General features: G+C 44.7%; 2 protein-coding genes across 2 annotated transcripts in view; one reads left to right on the plus strand and one right to left on the minus strand.

Moving 5' to 3' along the window:
• The window catches only part of FKBP5 (FKBP prolyl isomerase 5), a 67,419-nt gene extending 65,535 nt beyond the window's left edge, over nucleotides 1-1,884 (minus strand). The window contains exon 1 of the mRNA XM_044443710.1: nucleotides 1,392-1,884. The gene's annotated coding sequence lies outside the window, so the exon portion shown is untranslated. The remainder of the gene's footprint in view (nucleotides 1-1,391) is intronic.
• The window catches only part of LOC123024276 (armadillo repeat-containing protein 12-like), a 55,596-nt gene continuing 38,844 nt past the window's right edge, over nucleotides 1,249-18,000 (plus strand). Inside the window, exon 1 of the mRNA XM_044431813.1 lies at nucleotides 1,249-1,589. Within this exon, the coding sequence (XP_044287748.1) occupies nucleotides 1,249-1,589 (341 nt within the window). The remainder of the gene's footprint in view (nucleotides 1,590-18,000) is intronic.

Below are 18,000 nucleotides of genomic sequence, written 5' to 3' on the forward strand. Positions count from 1 at the left end.
CCATGATATACTTTCTGCAGACCAAGGGACTATGAGGAAGATGTGTTTTGCTTTGCGCTCCTTAGAAGAAAACCTGGGATTTAAATGTAAGAAAAAATGCATTCCCTCCCACTTTTGAGAGAAATTTATATGAACCTGCAAAGTAAAATGAGACCAAATTTAAACATTCCTTTGTAAATGCCCTATAAATGTTAGGAATATATTGTTAACTGTTTGGAGGAATGATAACTGTACTTTGCAAAAATATTTGTCAACTTTTCATTCTCAACCTTCAAAACAAAAAGAGACCAGTGTTTAAACCAAGTTACAACTCAAAAAAGATCAAAGTCAGAAGTATTATATGACAACATACCTACTAAAAAATATGAAACTAGAAAACATGTTGAGACAGCAGTTATGTCTGAGAATTCTTAAATAAATCACTTTAGCAAAGGGTGGTTTTGAATGAAAAATGAAATGCTCTTTCACTTTCTCAAGAAAGCTTTTCCTCAAATCTTTATTTAACCAGGTCTGCTGTTTGGGGTCCACATAAGCCCTCTTCCAAGTCTCTGATAGTATGAAAAAAAAAAGGAAGTAACGTAAGAGTTTCAATTCTCCCCCTCATCTATCTCCACCTCCTCCTTACATAATGAAGATGGAGACATTAAGTGGGCAGGGGGGGGGGGGGGGTTAATAACAACATTACTACTCTTTCTCCGTAATTCTGTGCAATTACAGCTACTGAGCCAGCCACGTTTATAAAACTGTAAACATACACAGAGCGCCCTGGCTGGAAATACAAGGTGTGTCAATATCTTAAAAAGTCGTGATTGCTTGATGGTACTGAGAGAGACCAGGGTCTTCAGTCTCGCCTTCCCCGCCCCAAATTACACATACACAGGATTTGTAATACTTGTTATGCTACGCCGGATGTCTAAATAGCCATGCCACCCCCGCCGTTTTCTTTTACTAAGAATTAGATAGATGCTCCATTCAGAAGTCTCTGAGGACAACGGCTGAACGTGGGGGGGGGGGTGCGTATGTGTGCGTGCGTGTGTCTGTGCGCGCGCGTGTGCGAGCGCGCGTACGCTGGTGGGGGGGGGGATAAGCAAGGGCGGCATTCTGAGGCGAGGGAGCGGCTGTTGTCATGGGGGTGAGAAGCCAGGCACGCAACGGTTGTAAGTCAGTAACTGAGCTTCCCAGAACATTTCCCCTCAGGAAGGAGGACGAGAGGGGCCTCTCCTAAGGGGAGGAGAAGATAAAGGGGCCATGAGGGAGGCTGAAGAAAGCAGAGCAAGGCGCGGTTGGCGGTCCCCGTCTGAGGAAGGAAAAAGCGCGCCTTTCTCCCTCGCGCTCTATCCCTCTGTTTACAAAGCCAGGAAGCACCCAACCCGCAAGCCAATGCCGGGTACCTGCCCTTGCCGCCACGAACGTCCACCTCTGCAGCTGCCGCCGCGTTACCCAACCGGGAATGACACGAGCTACCGGCGTTGGCCGCGAGTCCCCTTGGCGAAGCTCCTCCTCCCGATGCCTACTGGTCCTGGTGCTCGCCTGTCTGTAGCAGCGGTACCCATGGCGCCTTCCGATTGGCCGCTTATCTCCTCCTGTGCGTAAATAACTCCGCCCCTTCCATCAGCAATCAACTGCCCGAGGGTAGTCCGAAGTCTCGAGCTCCCTCCCTGTCTCTCTGCGCGGAAATACAGGGCTGATAGCTGAAGTAACGCAGAGCAAAATTCCACGGGCTGTTTTTCTTCCCAATGCATCCCAGATCTCTTCGGTTCCTCCGGCGCTAGCCCACTCCAAAGACTCAGAGCAATACTCAGGGATGCCCCGGAGCGGATCGCATCTGTGATTCAGTAATCTGCCAACCGCTGTACTCGTAGCAAAGGGACTCTCTCGCCTCACGTAACCTATGTGGGTTTAGAAGAACCCACATTTTCTTTTTTGGAATATATTTTTGTTGATCCTCTCTGACCCCCACCCCCAAATGGGGAGGAGCATGCAGGCTAATTAAGCAAACTCACCTGATCAATCCATTCAAGCGATCTTGGGCTATCATTTTATGAAGGCAGGCAAAAGGCAGAATTACATGCGACAGGCTTGAGTAACAAGCAAACTGCTACCAAAGATGATCGCTGCCTGTGTAATAACCACCTTCAAATGATCAGTTCAAGTAGAACTTTGTCAAGCAAAGTTCGACTATCAAAACCTTCGGAATGGTAGAAGAGGAAGGGGGAGCAATTTTCGACTTTTCCTGCCTCGAATGTATAAATTACGCTGCAAGAATTTGAAACATAATGTTTCCTCTTTTTTCTTTTCTTTTTGGCATTCTTTTGAAGTATCAGCATCGATATGCCATCATATACTAACAGCTTGCTAGTTGCTTTTTTCTCCTGCGTAAATTCTTCTTGGCTGACAATCAGATAAACAGGATCAATTTGACGAACATGGGCAAGTGTAGCAAACGCTGTAGTTGAAAATCCGACCACGAACCGATCGCTGCGGGACTCGGCGCTGGCTAATGTGGCTATTTGATTCCAAAGAGCGTGTGCGCGCGGGTCTCCCTCTACTCTCCATCTTCAGGGTCGCCGCCGCCGCCGCCGCGCACTTGGCACGGACACCCTCTGGTGGGTGGGTTCTTCTAGACCAGTTGCTGCGAGTGGATTACAGAGAGTGAGAGTGTGCGTGTGTTTTTGTTTTTCCGAGAACTTCCTCCCAAATGTTACGAAACCTCGGCCCTTTTCTCCGGGCCAAAATTCTTTAGCAGGGACACCACTTCAAGCGCTCAGTTTCTCCAGCCTGCCTGAATGTTTACGAGCAGCTTCTAAAAACAGGAGAGGTCACCGGGAGCAGCTCGTTTTCTCTCCTGAAAACGAGGCTCCGGTGAGGCCAAGGCGTGGACCACGCGGTGACCTCGCAGGCAGACAGAAGACGAGTGTCCTGCCATGGCAGCGGCGAGTGAGCCGTCGGTGGAAGCTGGGGAGGAGGTACTGATGACCGCCGGGAAAGCTGCTCTTGCAGACCTCCCCTGACCCCCAGTTTGACCCACCTATGTAGGGTACTAAAGATGAAAATATGTCCCCCCACCACAAACTATGCCATTAAGCCCGTGTGTATCTACCTCCCTTGGCCCCTCATCACCCAAACCCCCTGTCCTTAATTCACCCGTGTGTGTGTGTGCGCGCGCGCGCGCGCAAGTGTGTGCGTGTGTGCGTGCGCGCGCGCATGCCTGTGTGGTTAGTTACATTTCCGCATCTGGTATGTCACTTAACAGAAAATAACAAGGGGGTTAAATGCTAACTGAACACTTATTTTCCTTGGTTTTTGTGGGCTTAATATTAGACTGGCAGAATTATCTGAAAGCATAATTCTTTCCTAGTTTGTCTCCTCAGTGCATGTGAGGTATATGTGTGTCAAGGAAACATGCTGGGAAAGATTGTGTGTTCAGAGGTTCAGTTATCCCTAGAAGAATCACCTCTCGCGAATCCAGAGGTATTTGCTTCAAATGAGAAGTTGCATACAACTATCTCTCGTAACTAATGAATATTTGAGGTGATGGGAATAACTTCCTTGACTTTGTTCTGTAAAAAAATCTTTGTGGATTAATTGAAGACTTGACATTCAGTTGATTAAACCTGCATATAATTCTATGTTAGATGCTATATGCATAGGTTACAGTTAACCTTCCCAACCTGATCCTGTCCAGATGTTTTGAACTAGAGTTCCATGCTGCTTAGGGTTGATGGGATCTGCAATTCACTGCAGCTCCCATCATCCCTGACCATTATGCTTGCAAAAGGCAGCTCCTTAGAGGTATTCCCTCCTAAGAAGAAATGGAAAAGTCTGCCTCTTCTTGGGAATGGGCAGTTTAGAAGCCCCCATAAAAAGAATGCTCTGTTTAATAAGGCACCTACCAGCTGCTTTTTTGTCAGATCTTTAATAATCATCCTTACAAAAATGCAGGTGACATTTTTAATCAAACTTTTTTTTACAAATTGCTCCCAATGGTTCAGTACTGTTCAGTTAATAAGTAATTAATGAAAAACTTGTTACTGATTAATCAAACTGCTTAGGCACCTAAGCATGCAGCCTTTTTTCAAATAATATGTTCTATTGACTATTAATGAGCAACTGGAATGGGTCCAGGCTTACTTGTACTTAGAGCAGACTCAGTGATCAATGGAACTTAAGTTAGTTGTGACTTTAAGTATGTGACTCATGCTCCAGGCATGAGTATGTCTGGCCAGAACCCACTGCATTTCTTTTTCCAACTCCCCACACCCCAATATCTCCCCCAAAAATAAAATAAATAAACTCTGTGTGGATCTGCTTAAACAACATTCCAAGCACTCAGTGTGGGTACAGGTGAATTCCACATGCTGTCATGTCCTTGTATCACTAGATTCAGGTAACTATTTTTGCTTGCAACCAGGTGCCTAAATATAAAAGAAAGCAGACTATGTCCAGGACTGTGTGGTTGCCATGTGATGTCACCATTGTGCTACACAAACAAAACATTTGATACATCTTCTAGAATCCCATGTAACTTTGTTTTCTCCTTTCAGAAAACAAATTTCTACCCCTGACACAACAGAGCTAAATTCCGAAAGGATGCTGGCAATGCCCTCTGAACCTTGAAAAGCACAGCTGGTAATGGAGCTGGGGGAGAAGCAGGGTGCTCCTCAGGATGCCTGCAGGGCTGGGCAAGCTTTCAGTTCTATGCATAGCTTTTTGCCCCATAGTGATGACTAACAGAAACAGGACAGATCGACCTTCCCAACATTTCACAGCTCTTACCTACCCTGTTGCTTTGGATAAACCCCTTTTTACTCCACCATTCTGTTTTAAAGTAAAGCCACATTCTGCACTGAAAATGGAGGGATATTGCAGCCATTATCAATGCGCATTAAGTGTATTTGCATAGGCCAGTTTAGTTTACATAATATATTCCAACCTCTTCCAACCTGGTAGCTTCCAGATGCATTAGACTACAGTTCCTAGCATCCCCCAAAGAAAGGAAATAATGGGACAGAAACTACAGGATAATGTACCTCTTCTTTCCCCAACCAACTACTCAGTGCAGTGGTGGAAAGATGCTCCCCACATCTCCCTGAGAGAAGGACAAGGGGAAAAACAACCTCCTCCCACCTGCCCTCCAAGCCTTTTCCTTCCCAAGTCCTGTGCATGGCTTGGGAAGGAAGAGATGTAACAGGCAGGTGGCAAGGAAAGGGGCAGGGGTGCCAAATCATTCTGCCTTCCTTGGGAGGAAGACAAGCACAAAGGTTTGTTCTCAGCTGCCACTGCCTTCGGCAAAAAGACTACAGCAGAAGAGGGTGTACTCCAACCCGATCACCCCACCATGTTTTGCCTTCCCATGCCCCGAATGGGGCTTAAGTGAATGGCATGCAGTGCATCCTGTTGGCTTCACTCCGTGTTCCTGCTGATCCTGGCATTGGAGAACTGATTGCTTGCAAGGGAAGCTGCTGAGAGCCACACAAAGTACTGCTTGGGCACTTTGCCGGCTGTCACCATCTAGGGCATCTTGGCCATGGTGGGAGCTCTTTCTTGCCACTATGGCCAAGGGGCTTCATATCCTTTCAGCTCGACCATGGCCTAGTGGGTCACCTGACTCTGGGTGGTAGACTAGCCCGTGGTGAGTTTCCTAACCCTAATAACAGGACATGGCTACACCAAGTGGCCTGGCAGTAGGGGGGCTTCAGATGGCATGGTAAACCACACTCCTCTGCCCCCTAGTGGCTTTGTGTGTTGTGCGAATGCAGTCCGTGCATCTATACTTGAGAATTTAGGAAGCTGTTTTGTACCAGGTCTCATACTATTGGTTAAAGTAGCCTAGTACTGGTGGGTAAGCCACTGATGGTGGCTTTCCAGGCCCTCTCGCAGAAGGACTTCCCAGCCCCAGCTGAAGATGCTAGGGATTTAACCTATATGCTCTGCACATAGAGGGTATGCCGCAGCACTTATAGCCCTTCTGCAGACCCTTCTTCCTATTTATTGCTTCAACTGAGGGGTGGTATAGAAATGAAATAATAATAATGTTGCAGCAAGAATATTCAGAGACTGAACACTGTTTAAATTCAAAAAGAACCCCTGAAATTCTAAAGATAAATAAGACAAACCATACCAATAAGTGGTGTGTGTATGTGAAGTTAACGAACATTGACAGCATGACACAGCATTTCCAGCACAACTTGAGAAAGCTGCCCTTTTCTGATGTACTCCTAAGGGAGTCCTGTCCAGCAAACATATTGCCAAAGGGTATGAAGGTAGCACTACAATGAAGAGCATCAGGTCTGAATTTGTAGAGGCCTTTGAATCCTGATCCTTCTCACTCCCATGTAACTCCTGTGGGGAGCCTTATGTTCTCCTGTTAACCTTCTGCTGCATGTGTGGACACCTGGACCAGAAACAGATGTCCACGACATCCTCTTCATGTGTTCCATGAGCATGCTCATTGACGGTGACATCAGGGCACCTCTCAAGAAGACCCCCACTCTAACGATGCCCACAAGAACTTTTTTTTTTAGTTTTCCCTGGAAGGAAAAATGCCCTAAGTATGGGGAAGTAGACGTCATCAGGGCTTAGATGCTGGTGGTGAGCAGCCCAGACTGAACCCCTTTCCTTGCCCTACACTCCCTTCCCAAGCCTGACTCAGGCCTTGGGGAGGGGCATGTGGCAGACACCAGCTTGCTCCCCTGTCTCTGCCTGGCGTGGTCCCCATGAGCACCAGATTAAGCAGGGGTGGGGGACTGTAGGCAGGCTTAGCATGTTCAGCTTGGCCTCCTCCCAGGAAGATGCACTGAACCCCCCACCCCCTCTTACTTTCCCAGAGCAAAGGTAAGGAAGTGGATGTCAACTGCCCAAAGTGCTCATTTTGGGCAGCTTCCATCAAGATCTCTTCAGAGCTCCCACAGAGGAGCACTGAGGAGGAGGTGCCTTAAGCCCCCTACTGTGTTTGATCGTTAGTCAGACACCAAATAGATCTTCAGGCAACTTTAAGTTCAGGGTGGCATATAACTAACCTGGCCTTAAAGTATCATCAGAAGGCTCCTGGGCTTTAGGCAAGTTAGTCTCTCTCCCAAACAATAATGGTCTCTCTCCTAGGATGCTTCTGATCAGGAATGAGTTTCAAAATCCTTTGAAAATTATAACAGGCTGACAGAAGAATAGTTTGCTGGATCAGGCCAAAGATTCATCTAGTTTAATATTCTGTTTCCTACAGAGGCCAGCTGTATGCCTCTGGGAAGTCCTCAAGGCTAATCAGACGCATGTTTAATATCATAGCATTCAGAAACTTAGACTACATTGTACAGATCATTTAGTCTTGTGTTTGTCCGCTGTAGCCATTGATAAGAATGTGCATCAGATTTAAATAAGTCTTAAATGCCAAGATGAACTGGATAAATTTGGACAGATTCAAGATTCAACCAAAGTGAATCAAGAGTCCTCTGAATTACTTCAAAGCTACTCTGTAGCTTCACAAACCTGCATGGGCAATTTTAAGGGACACATGGACACAGTGTGTGTGCAAAACTGAATAAAAGTTTACTCCCCTCCCAGCAAAGTGTTCTAAGTACAGAAAGCAGCAAGGTGGGGAAAGGAGAGGAGAGGAGAGGTGCAATTTGGGGACTGCCAGCTCTAACTTCTTATCAAGGTATAAGTTCACATGTAATCTCCTTTTTGCTTCCAGTTGTGGTGCTCATGGGTTGAATGTAGAAGGAACTTATCCGAGGCTGCTCCTGTATTTTCACCCCGTTGTGTGATCCCGTTGTGTCTGTGGCGGCAGCTGCTCTCAGAACTTCCAGGAACAGCTTTCCTTGAGAGTCAGTGCTAAGAGATGCTCTTCCTGCTGCTCTCTGTTCAATGGATGGCCAGTGCTGACCTCAGTTCCTCAGGCAGATACAGGGACATCACTAAGCTGCCACAACCTGAGACCTCACTGCATGTTCTCTTTGGCTGCTCATGTAGGGAAGGCAGAGCACTATTTTTGCTAAAGGAGGTGCCTTCCAGTGACATATTGGGGGTACACATGAGCTCTGGGAAGCCTGGGGACATAGCTGGAGGGGGAGGTGGTGCTGGTCGTGCTGCTGGTGCTGTGCCTCTTCTACCACTTAATGCAAAGCTTTGGGTCAGAGCAGGACATTCCCTCTCCCCCTGTATGGAGGCAGGGCACAGCCAAGCGGCAAACAGCTGCTATGGCCTTGAGTGCAGCCCCCTATCCCTGTTGCTGCCACCATACTGCTGAAATTGATTGGTGGAATGGCAGACAAATCAGTGGTTTTGGCCTAAATGGTGGAAAACTGAAACAAAGGCTGAAATAATGGCAAATGCGGCTAGTTACAAGCCAATTGTGGCCCTTTTCCGTTTCTGAAGACATTTGCCACCCGATTTCAGTGCCAAGCACAATTTTTTCTGCCACTGTGGGTGGTATGGTGGCAAAGGGGCAGCCTCCAGGGGAATCTGGAAAGGGCTTCCCATGATGAGGCAGGATGAATTGTTGTAGCGTCCCTGTTGTACTCCCCTCCCATGCTCGGCGGGCTGCAATTTCCTTCTCCCCCTCCAGGCGGTGCTCTGGAGAGCCCCAAGGATCCTATTCTCCCATTGTGGCAATGAAGAGGCAGAAGGACATACAATGAAGAAAGTCGAATGGGTGGCTGGGGTGAAATATAATAAAGCAAAGGGATGGGGGCACAAGGCTGCATCAGGAAGAAGGGGCATGATCCAGTGGCAGCTGCAGCATGTGTTTTCTTCCATTTCAGCCGGTATGAAAACTTGCATGGGGTTGATCCCAGGGACTGCCTGTAGTTGCCCACCCTTTGTCAAGGAGGAGTGGGTGTCCAAAGGGGTTTACAAGTAAATAGGATTTTATCATTTGCACCGATCACAACTCTTAATTCTCTCTGTGTGTGTGTTTGTGTGTGTGTGACACACACCCAAAGCAAAGAACACAGTAGGATGCACACAATGGGGCAGGAAGGGAATTCAGTGTAAACCCACCCAAAAATTTAAAGTCTCCCCTTGCTCTTCACAATGTATTCAAGCTCTACATTGTCCACTTCTGTTTATTTTTGTGATAAAGTGTCATCCATCCACTCAATCAAGGATGAAGCACTTAAAGTGTTATGACTTTTATCACTCAGTGATGTCCATTTGAGAAAAACCTAAAAATCCATTAGCATAGTTTTTTATTCATATATCCCTATCCTTACAGGGTATTTACTTGGGGGCACCTCTATGCATGCACATTTCACACAATACCATAGGGCAAGGGTGGGGGGAGAATCTTTTTTTTTAGTTCCCTTGCTTTAGTCAGTTTAAAGTCACCTTGGATAAAAACCCCTTGCTGCTACTCAAAATTTGACATATTACATCTCCTCAGTTCCATCTTCAGATTTCATCTAATTCTGTCATCATGTGAAGAAAGCAGATAAGGGGAAATTTTCTCTCTCTTTCATAATACTAGAACTTGGGGTCCTTCAAAGAAACTAAATGATGGGAAATTCAGGATAGGTAAAAGCACTTCTTCACATAGCACAGAAATTGGGATATTTGCTACTACAGGGTACCAATGTGCATGGCTTTCAAAGGGGATGAGGAAGATCAAAGAGCAAACTCTTGGAAGATAAGGTCATCAGTGGTCCTTGGTTACGGTGGCCATAGATTATTTCTGACATCAGGGAAAGCAGCTGCTGAGGACTGCAAGCATGAAGGTGCTGTTCTTGCACTACCTTTGGGCTTCCCAAAGGCACCTGTCTGGCCACTGTGTGAACAGAGTGTTGAACAACATGCGACTTCTGGTCTGATCAAGCATAGCTCTCCCTATGTTCTTATACAAGAAATAATAATGTTATCACCAATTCCCTTTGAAAACAATACAATTTAATGTCTACTTGCATCAGAATCTGGCATTTGGCAGGCAGCACCTCCCTAAAGGAGATGCAATGCTTATAAAGGTCATCCAAGTCTGTCAAAAAGCAAAAACACTACAGCACATTGTTAATTTGCAGTTGATAGTTAACTGGGAATCATAAAGCCTCAGCTTAAGGAAGTTGAATCAGGTGACCCCTGAAGCATCTCAAGCCATGATTAGCCCATTTCACAAATCTGGGCCCAATCCAAATCTTACGGTCTATCCATGAACTACAAATGGTCCACATTTTCTGGTGCTCCCTGAGACTACATTATAAATAAGAGGGTGGGGGAAGCAATTATTTATTTATTATATTTATCTCCCATGTTTTCCCTTGCAAGGAACTCAAGGTGGCTTACAGAATTTTCCTCCTCTTCTCAGTCTTATCCTCACAACAAGAGGTTGTTGTCTGTGACTGGCCCAAAACCACCCATTTGGCTCCATGGCTGAGTGGGGAATAGAACCCCGATCTTCTGAGTCCCAGTCCCACACTCATAACCACAACATCACTCTGACTTTTCCCTTGAACAAGCAGTACTGCATGATAACGCCTTCAGTCCTCTGATATTAATCAGCCAAAAATGGGGTCTCAGTTTGTTTCAACCAAGAAATGTTTGAGTGGGGCTGATCAAGCAACAATAACCTGGTAATCATCAGCACCGTTTCACTGAGCAGTTGGTAGGAGGGCAACATCAGAGTGCAGAGAAACTGAATTTGATTAATAAGACTTCAGATTAGAGATGTTGTGTTAGGGAAATGCGGTGGTCTACAAAGAGCACACAAACCAGAATAGTGATCTGTAGTAAAACAAGATGACAAATTATTGATTCAGTCCATCCCTCACAGAAAACCTTTGTGGCTTTTTATGAGGAAATAACCAGGAAACTGACTTTGTTCCAACAGAACAATGGCCTTTAAAACTCAGATGAATAAAATGCACCTACCCTAACCACTTCAGTCTCCTACCTTTTATCTAACTTACTGCTTTCTCTATATGTTCCAGAGGAGCATCCCAGTTCCCATGGCAATCCATAGTAACAGGAAACAATTACAGGAAACTTAGAAAAGGCCAATCAGTTAGGGAGGGGGTACCAGAGGTCACACATCCGGTACAGCAAGAACGTCCCTGCTGGGGCCTCCTTCCTCTGTCTTCTTTCAACTGTAAATGTATAGAACTCTCTAGCTCCTTTCCCTAGTGAATAATTACTTCAGAGATGCAGGCTTTATATAGTGTCAATTGTCTCACCGAGGAGAAGTCACAGTACTGTGGCATCCCTAATATAGACATTCCAATACTTTACTTTCTTTGAACTGTTGTTATTTCAGTTATTGTGCATCATTTTTATTTAATAGTGTTAACTTGATGGGGAAGGGTGAGTTTAAAGTTTCAGCATATAAGTCCATTGCATATACATAATATATATACATATATATAATTTATATATATTTAAATTGCCCTGTTTGAATATTCTGTTAACGTCTGCCCCCAGGCTCTAAATCATTCCATGAGCAACACCCAGTCTTATTCCTTGGGTCACTCTCCCTGACCTGTCCAGCATTTCCTCCTCCTCCAATTCTTTCCCATATCAGCCACCACTTCTATGAGAGGGAGTGTGTGTGAGAGAGAGAATGGCAGGGAGGTGCATAAATGATCTCAGAAGCCGAGCCACAAAATATAGCAGCCAGAGCAGTACTGCATCTTTTGTGAAGATGCTCTTGCTACCAGCTTTGATGTTGAGGCTTCAGGCTTGAGTGTGAGACTACCCATCTGCTAGCTGTTCTCCCTCCCTCTTTATTTCTCCTTGTGACAGTGGAAACAGATGAGAAATCCTGTACCCAACACTGCAAAACGGTGATTGCATGTGCAAGCTCAGCCATGGAAAGTGGTGGCTAGAGACAAGTAGAATCTTTTGGAAAGATGCTGTAGCTGCATCACTTTGCAAAGAGGCTTCCAAGCTCATGCAGGCACCTGCCAATATCCCATTTTTCTCTGTCGATATCTTGAAGGCAGAGGTGGTCACTGAATTAAGTTAGAGGAGGATATGCAGCTTAGTAGCAGAACACCTACTTTGCCTGCATCAAGTCCCATGTTCAATCTTCAGCTAAGAGATTCCCGGTAGGACAAAGAGACTTCTGCCTGTCAACTATACTGAACAAGGTGGATTGATGGTCCGATGTAGTTTAAGCCAAATTCCTGTTTTCCTAAACTGTTTGTATGTAGGGTTGGTGGAGAAAAAGGAAGAGATAGGAATGGATCTATGTGGGACTGGATGGTGTGAGTTCATTATGTTTTGTTGTGGCTGGAAGGAAATCACCTTAATTTTTAATGCTTTCATGATTCTATAACTGGTCTAAAAGGAATTCTGCACTGTCTATTTTTTCATTGTACATTCCAGTAAAGACTGTGCTTATAGCTCATGCAGCCTACACAAGACCACAACCTGCACCAACTTGCACTCTGCCATTGGGTTTTTTAATCCTTAAATTAGTACCTCTCAAAATGGACACTGATTGCCCCATGATGTTTTGTACCACTAATTGAAGTTGTTTGTAGAAACCTTTCTGAAAGCTTTTCATCTTGTTGGGGTGGAAGTTGAAAAGAGTGAGGTCAGAGAGGAACAAATGCAGAAAGTACAGACAGAGTTAATTACCTTATTAACACTGTTCTTTCACAAAACAGTTATTTGGTGGTTCAAAATGATCGTTGCATTGCTGATCTGATTCCTCTGTCTAGCACACTATGTACCATGGATGCACACACAAGGGGCGGACAACTTGTTTCCCTCTCGATTTTTGGCCTACAACTTCCATCAGACCTAACCAACAGAGCCAGTGATGAAGGATAACGGGAGTTGTAAACCAATAATATCTGAGGGGCTGTAAGTTGCTCACCCTTGGTATATATGTATAAATGAGCTTGACACTTTACATATCTGATGAAGAGAGCTGTAATCCACAAAAGCTTAAGCTAGCATTTCCCAAACTGGTGTTGTCCAGATGTTTTAGATGACAACTCCTAGCATTCCTGACCATTAGCTATGCTGACTAGGGCAATTGAGAGCTGAACTCCAAAGCATCTTGAGGACACTAGGTTGGGGCATGCTGTAATACATTTATTTATTATCAATTCTTATTTATTTATCTTTAAGGTGACACAAGATGCTTTGCTGCTTTTGCTACAATAAACTAATACAGAGACTCTTCTGGAAATTAAAAAAAAAAAACAAAGCACCTACTCATACCCCTAAAATGCACATCCCTGTAATCATACGTGTAAGAAATGCATATCGAATAGTAGTTGTAATGCTGGTACTGTGAAGCACTATTGCCAATCAAGGCTTTCCTTCTCTTCTCCCATACCTCTTTTCAATCCTTTATCTTTCCTCTCTCATTCCAGTCTTGTCTGTCTAGCATAGAGCATACAATATACACCTTCTGGCAGAAGCCATTGCATTTCTTTGTTTTGTATAGTGCCTCACCTATCATTGGCACTAAATAAATGTTTCTTAGTTGGAGTATGTACTGTAAGCAGGATACAATATGCAAAGCTCATGAAGCACGTGACACAGATTCCACAAAGATACAATGCATAAGAAACGAAATGTTACGGGTGGCGGTAGAAGTACCCAGGTGCCTACGAGTTTATGATTAAAGATGATTGGTGGTGGTAACTGCGGAAGAAGATCGGGACTTCAGTATTTATTTTTGAATCCTCTTTGTGTGTCTGTGTGCAAAGCTAGATGCTTTCATTATCCAGACAAAGAGTCAGCAGGCAGAGCACCCACACAAGCATGAAATGAGCTCTCAAAAACGATGTTTGCTTTTCTCTTTAAAAGACCTCCATGTGTTATGAAATTCTGTTTTAAGCTGGCCTTGGCAAACTAGACGGCTTGGCTGTTTTTTAAAAAGACAACCGCATACACATTTCATTCTTCTCACCCAAACACCTATTTTAAGGTGCTGGTCTGAAGTGAAATCAAAGGAACAAAACAAAAACAAACAAACAAGTTAAAATAACAGTGGAACTGACACAAATGGACAAAAGCCAGGAAATTATCCACTGAGATAGGCACACTTTTCTGCACTCCCCCTGTTGTGCTTGACTGTTGCAGCAGTGAATAGGTTATGTAAGATCACCCTGCTCTGACATCTTAATAATGCCTATGCTAAAGCAATTGTTGAGCACTGATCGAAATACATGCCTCGGGATTGTTGTCATCTCCCCACTTCCTGCTGAACAGGGAGCAGATGAAAGCGTGGAGCAACCACTGCTTCCACTCTTGTCTAGGTGTACATTGGGGTAGGCTCTCCTCCCAGCCTCTCTGCCAGAACAGTTTATCCCCTCTCCCCTCCCACCTCTGGTTTTGGGTGTGCCTTAATTCAGAGTGCCTGACAATCTTTCAGCATTCAACTCTCTGTATTCCATGCCGAGTGCTCACATTTTCTGTGAATCTAGAGTCCGCTTGGGGCCTGGCAGGACTTTCTAGCAGATCAAGAGAGCAGCAGCTGCAAGCACAATCCTATACTGACAGAATCCTATATGTTCAGACAGAAATAAGTTCTACAGCTCCCAGCATGTCTTGTTCTAGGATTTATTTCTATTTAGATATGAACAGGATTGCATTGTTAATCACCCTAACAGTGCTGGAGTTAATGATGCTGCAGTCAACATAATGAAAGGGGATTAACATGGCTATGGGGAGACAGAATACCCTTGGTTGGGGTAGGGAGCAATTTGCCATGTTTGCTGTTATGAGGAGAAAATGGAGAAAAGAAACTTGTAAGCCTCCTTGAGTTCCTTGCAAGAGGAGGAAAGGTGGGGTATAAATGTAATGTAATCCTAATAATGGGTACAAGTTTACAGATCGAGATGATCAACCCAGCTGCTTGCATTTTGAGGACTTCCTTTGGGGTGTGGCTATGGGGACCATCACGACGGGTGCTTGCACTACAACCGTAGCCGCCTCCTCACCATTTGTGAGCCATTTCTCCCCTCTACCTTCCCTGTCAGCTCTCAAACAACTACAAGCTGTGTCTGCAACATGTTCAACCATTGAAGTGACCCCTCTGTGGATTCTATTTTATTGCTAGAATCAATGAAAAGGTAAGGAAAAAAATGAGCCCACCTCTAAGAGGGTAAACCAAGCATAGTTTGATGCACAGACAGGTTAGGGAGCTTAGGAAATTAACTGCGGTATCCAGAGATTGACTCCTGAGCAGTGTCCTCTCCAGATTTTGGAGGGCCCTGGGGCAAGGCATCCTCATCAGGCTCCCTTCTCCCATGCATCTACCTTCTTGTTACCGTTGTCACCAGCTGCTATTGCTTCTTATCTTTTTTCTCATTGTGGTCATCACTAACGTGTCTGACAGGAACAGAGCCAGTGAGCATGTGGGGAATGGCATCTATGTATTCTCTTTGCAATCACGACTGTTGTCTGGGTCAGAACAAGTGGCAGAAGAACAAGCAGGTTGTACTGGTCAAGGGGAGGATCAAGGCCAGGGAAGCTTGTCCGTGGGTCTCTACTAGGGCATGGGCTCTTGGCAGGTGCCTAGTCATGCCTTCCCTTTGACGCTGCCCTTGCACAAAGCAAGACTGGGCTCAGCCAGGAAAAGAGATGGGGAGGTATACCAACTGACTGTCATTTTGTCTGCAGATGGCAGAAATGAATGGGTGGTACTTAATGGTCAATGGGAAATCATAATCATCTGGCTTAGGAGGGAGACAAATTAGAGTTGGAAGGTGCAATTGTCAAAAGGAAGACTGAATGAGAAGCAAAGTAACTGGGGTCATCAGTTTGTCCCGGGTCAGCAAATATATCCATCGTCTAAAATGGAGGTTGCACTTATATACACATGGCTATTGAAAGCAAGTATACATATGGTGATTTTAGTCATGAAAGCTTTTCCAGACTTGCCTGTGAAGACCTTTGGTAAAAACTGATGTTATATTATCTACCTTTCAGTATTCAGGTACCAAGGCTGAAATGAGTGCTCATGTTACCATGGTTATTTCATGACTGTGTTGCTCCAGAACACTTAGAGATGATTCAAATGCTTAGGAAAGGCACGTCGTACAGTTCTCCTGGGACTGTACCATCTCGGAATGCTCATGGAGATGGCATGTTTGCAACTGGTGTTGTGCCCCTGCCTTAGAAATCTCCCTAAAATTGCAAAGCCAGTGTCCTCCTCTTTCCCAAGATGTGCTAGCACTGTCTTGCAAGGAAATTTTGACATCGGGATGTACTGAAAATGTTCGGATCTGCTCATAGGGCACACCTGCACTGTGGTTTTGAAAGAGTGAGATAAGCATTGCTGTCTTGTAGTTAATGGGTGTGATGTGATCCCAGCTCATAGCTGTTCATCACCAGTCCTGTGGATGACTCTTCTTGAGTTTTAATTTTTGAATTTTTAAAAGCACACACACACACATTAAGAAATCTCTGTCTAGAGTATCTTAAAACAAACAACCAATGAGCTTCGTTAGGGTTTCTCAAGGCTTGCCACATTTTGCAGCGGTTTAGCACTTCAGGGAAGAGTGCAAGAGAGAAAAGCAGTTTTTCCACCACAAGCTCTCATGGTTGTAAGGACTGTCTTTTCGTTGTTTGGGAAGGAAGGAGCACAAGGAAATTACTGAAGACCCCTACACCCACTAATATTTTTATTAGTGCCATAAAAGAGTGTGCAAACCTTTGAGTTCTACACAACTTTTCATCAGGTTAGTTTAAGAGTTTTGGAGAACTCAAAAGCAAAACAGCCTTTTGTGGCATTGGTTGATCTTGATAAAAGTACTTCCTAACTGTGAGTTTTTGGATTCCCTGCCCCTCACCCCCAATAGACCTTGGTGATGGTGGTTGTTTATAAAGAAGGGAGGAGCCATCAATTAGAGGACCGTGCTTTGTCCATTTTGTTCTGGCTTGGTTGACTTTTGCAACATGATATAAACTTGTTGGTGTTCTTTAAAAGGAAAATGAAACATATTGTTACTTATCCAGGGTGACTTGGACAAATTCAGTCCTCTTGTTGTACATTCTCAAACTTACTTGCTTTCACAGCAACAACCAGCCTACCTTTGTATTCTTGAGGAATAGGGTATTAGAGAGAAATTAAAGTGGCGGACTGATAATTCTAGTAATGGAACACTCACTCTTACAGGGTATGGTGTCAGAGAGAAATTCTGTGCATGTGTAAACATGATGTTCCTTGTTCCCTGAAAATCATGCCCACTGATCTAGAATTCATATGGCGAGGTGGGGATCCAGACCCTTTTTTAGTGAAAGCTGTTGATTCAGTGGATCAGTTCCTATCATCTTCCTTTACTTTTTAGAGCTGTGGATATAGATTCATAATTCTGAAGAAACAAGTTCCCAAACCTGGTTTCATCCCCCTACCTCAGCTTTCCCCAGTCTAGTGTCCACTAGATTTTTTTGAACTACAATCCCCATTGGCCATGCTGGCGGAGACTGGTGGGTGCTGTTGTCCAAAACATTGGGAGAGCACCAGGTCGGGGAAAGTTGTCATACTTCTTACTGAGTTGTAGGTTCCTTTCTGGCTGACATCCCTGCCTCAGTACCTGTACTCCACCGTAAACACCAAAAGGAGGAAGGGGGATGAATATGGATGAAGAGAGACAAGGAACCAGGAGCGAATGTACTCTGCCATGCCAAAGTGCTCTCTAGAAACTTGCTCCAGGCATCCTCAAAAAAGTATAGGGATGCTGAGCTGCATTTCTGGCTAGTGTCCCCACAAGTCTATTATGTATCTCTATAGCTTAGAATGGGACACACCAATTAATCCACTCATAGGTGGAAAAAGCAGGTTTGGACAGGGGAGATGTGAATAATAGCCTGGATGATGCCTTATAAAGCATGTCTCTACTTCACATTCAATGAATGCCAAGCTTGTTATGTGGTCAAAGTTCCCTGCCTTGAAATGAATATATAAAAAGTTTATGGCCCTCTAAAAGTAGAGGTCTGATGATTGTTTGGGGGAAGCCATAACTGACAAACCCATTTCAAAGCTTTAAGTTTGCAAGCCTTTGTAGGGACGATATTCCAAGAGTTTGAGGGGGTATTGTAAAGTTGTTGTTTGAGAGA

This window comes from Varanus komodoensis, unplaced genomic scaffold (assembly GCF_004798865.1).
Source record: "Varanus komodoensis strain SLA01 unplaced genomic scaffold, ASM479886v1 scaffold1, whole genome shotgun sequence".
In the NCBI taxonomy this organism is placed as follows: domain Eukaryota; kingdom Metazoa; phylum Chordata; class Lepidosauria; order Squamata; family Varanidae; genus Varanus; species Varanus komodoensis.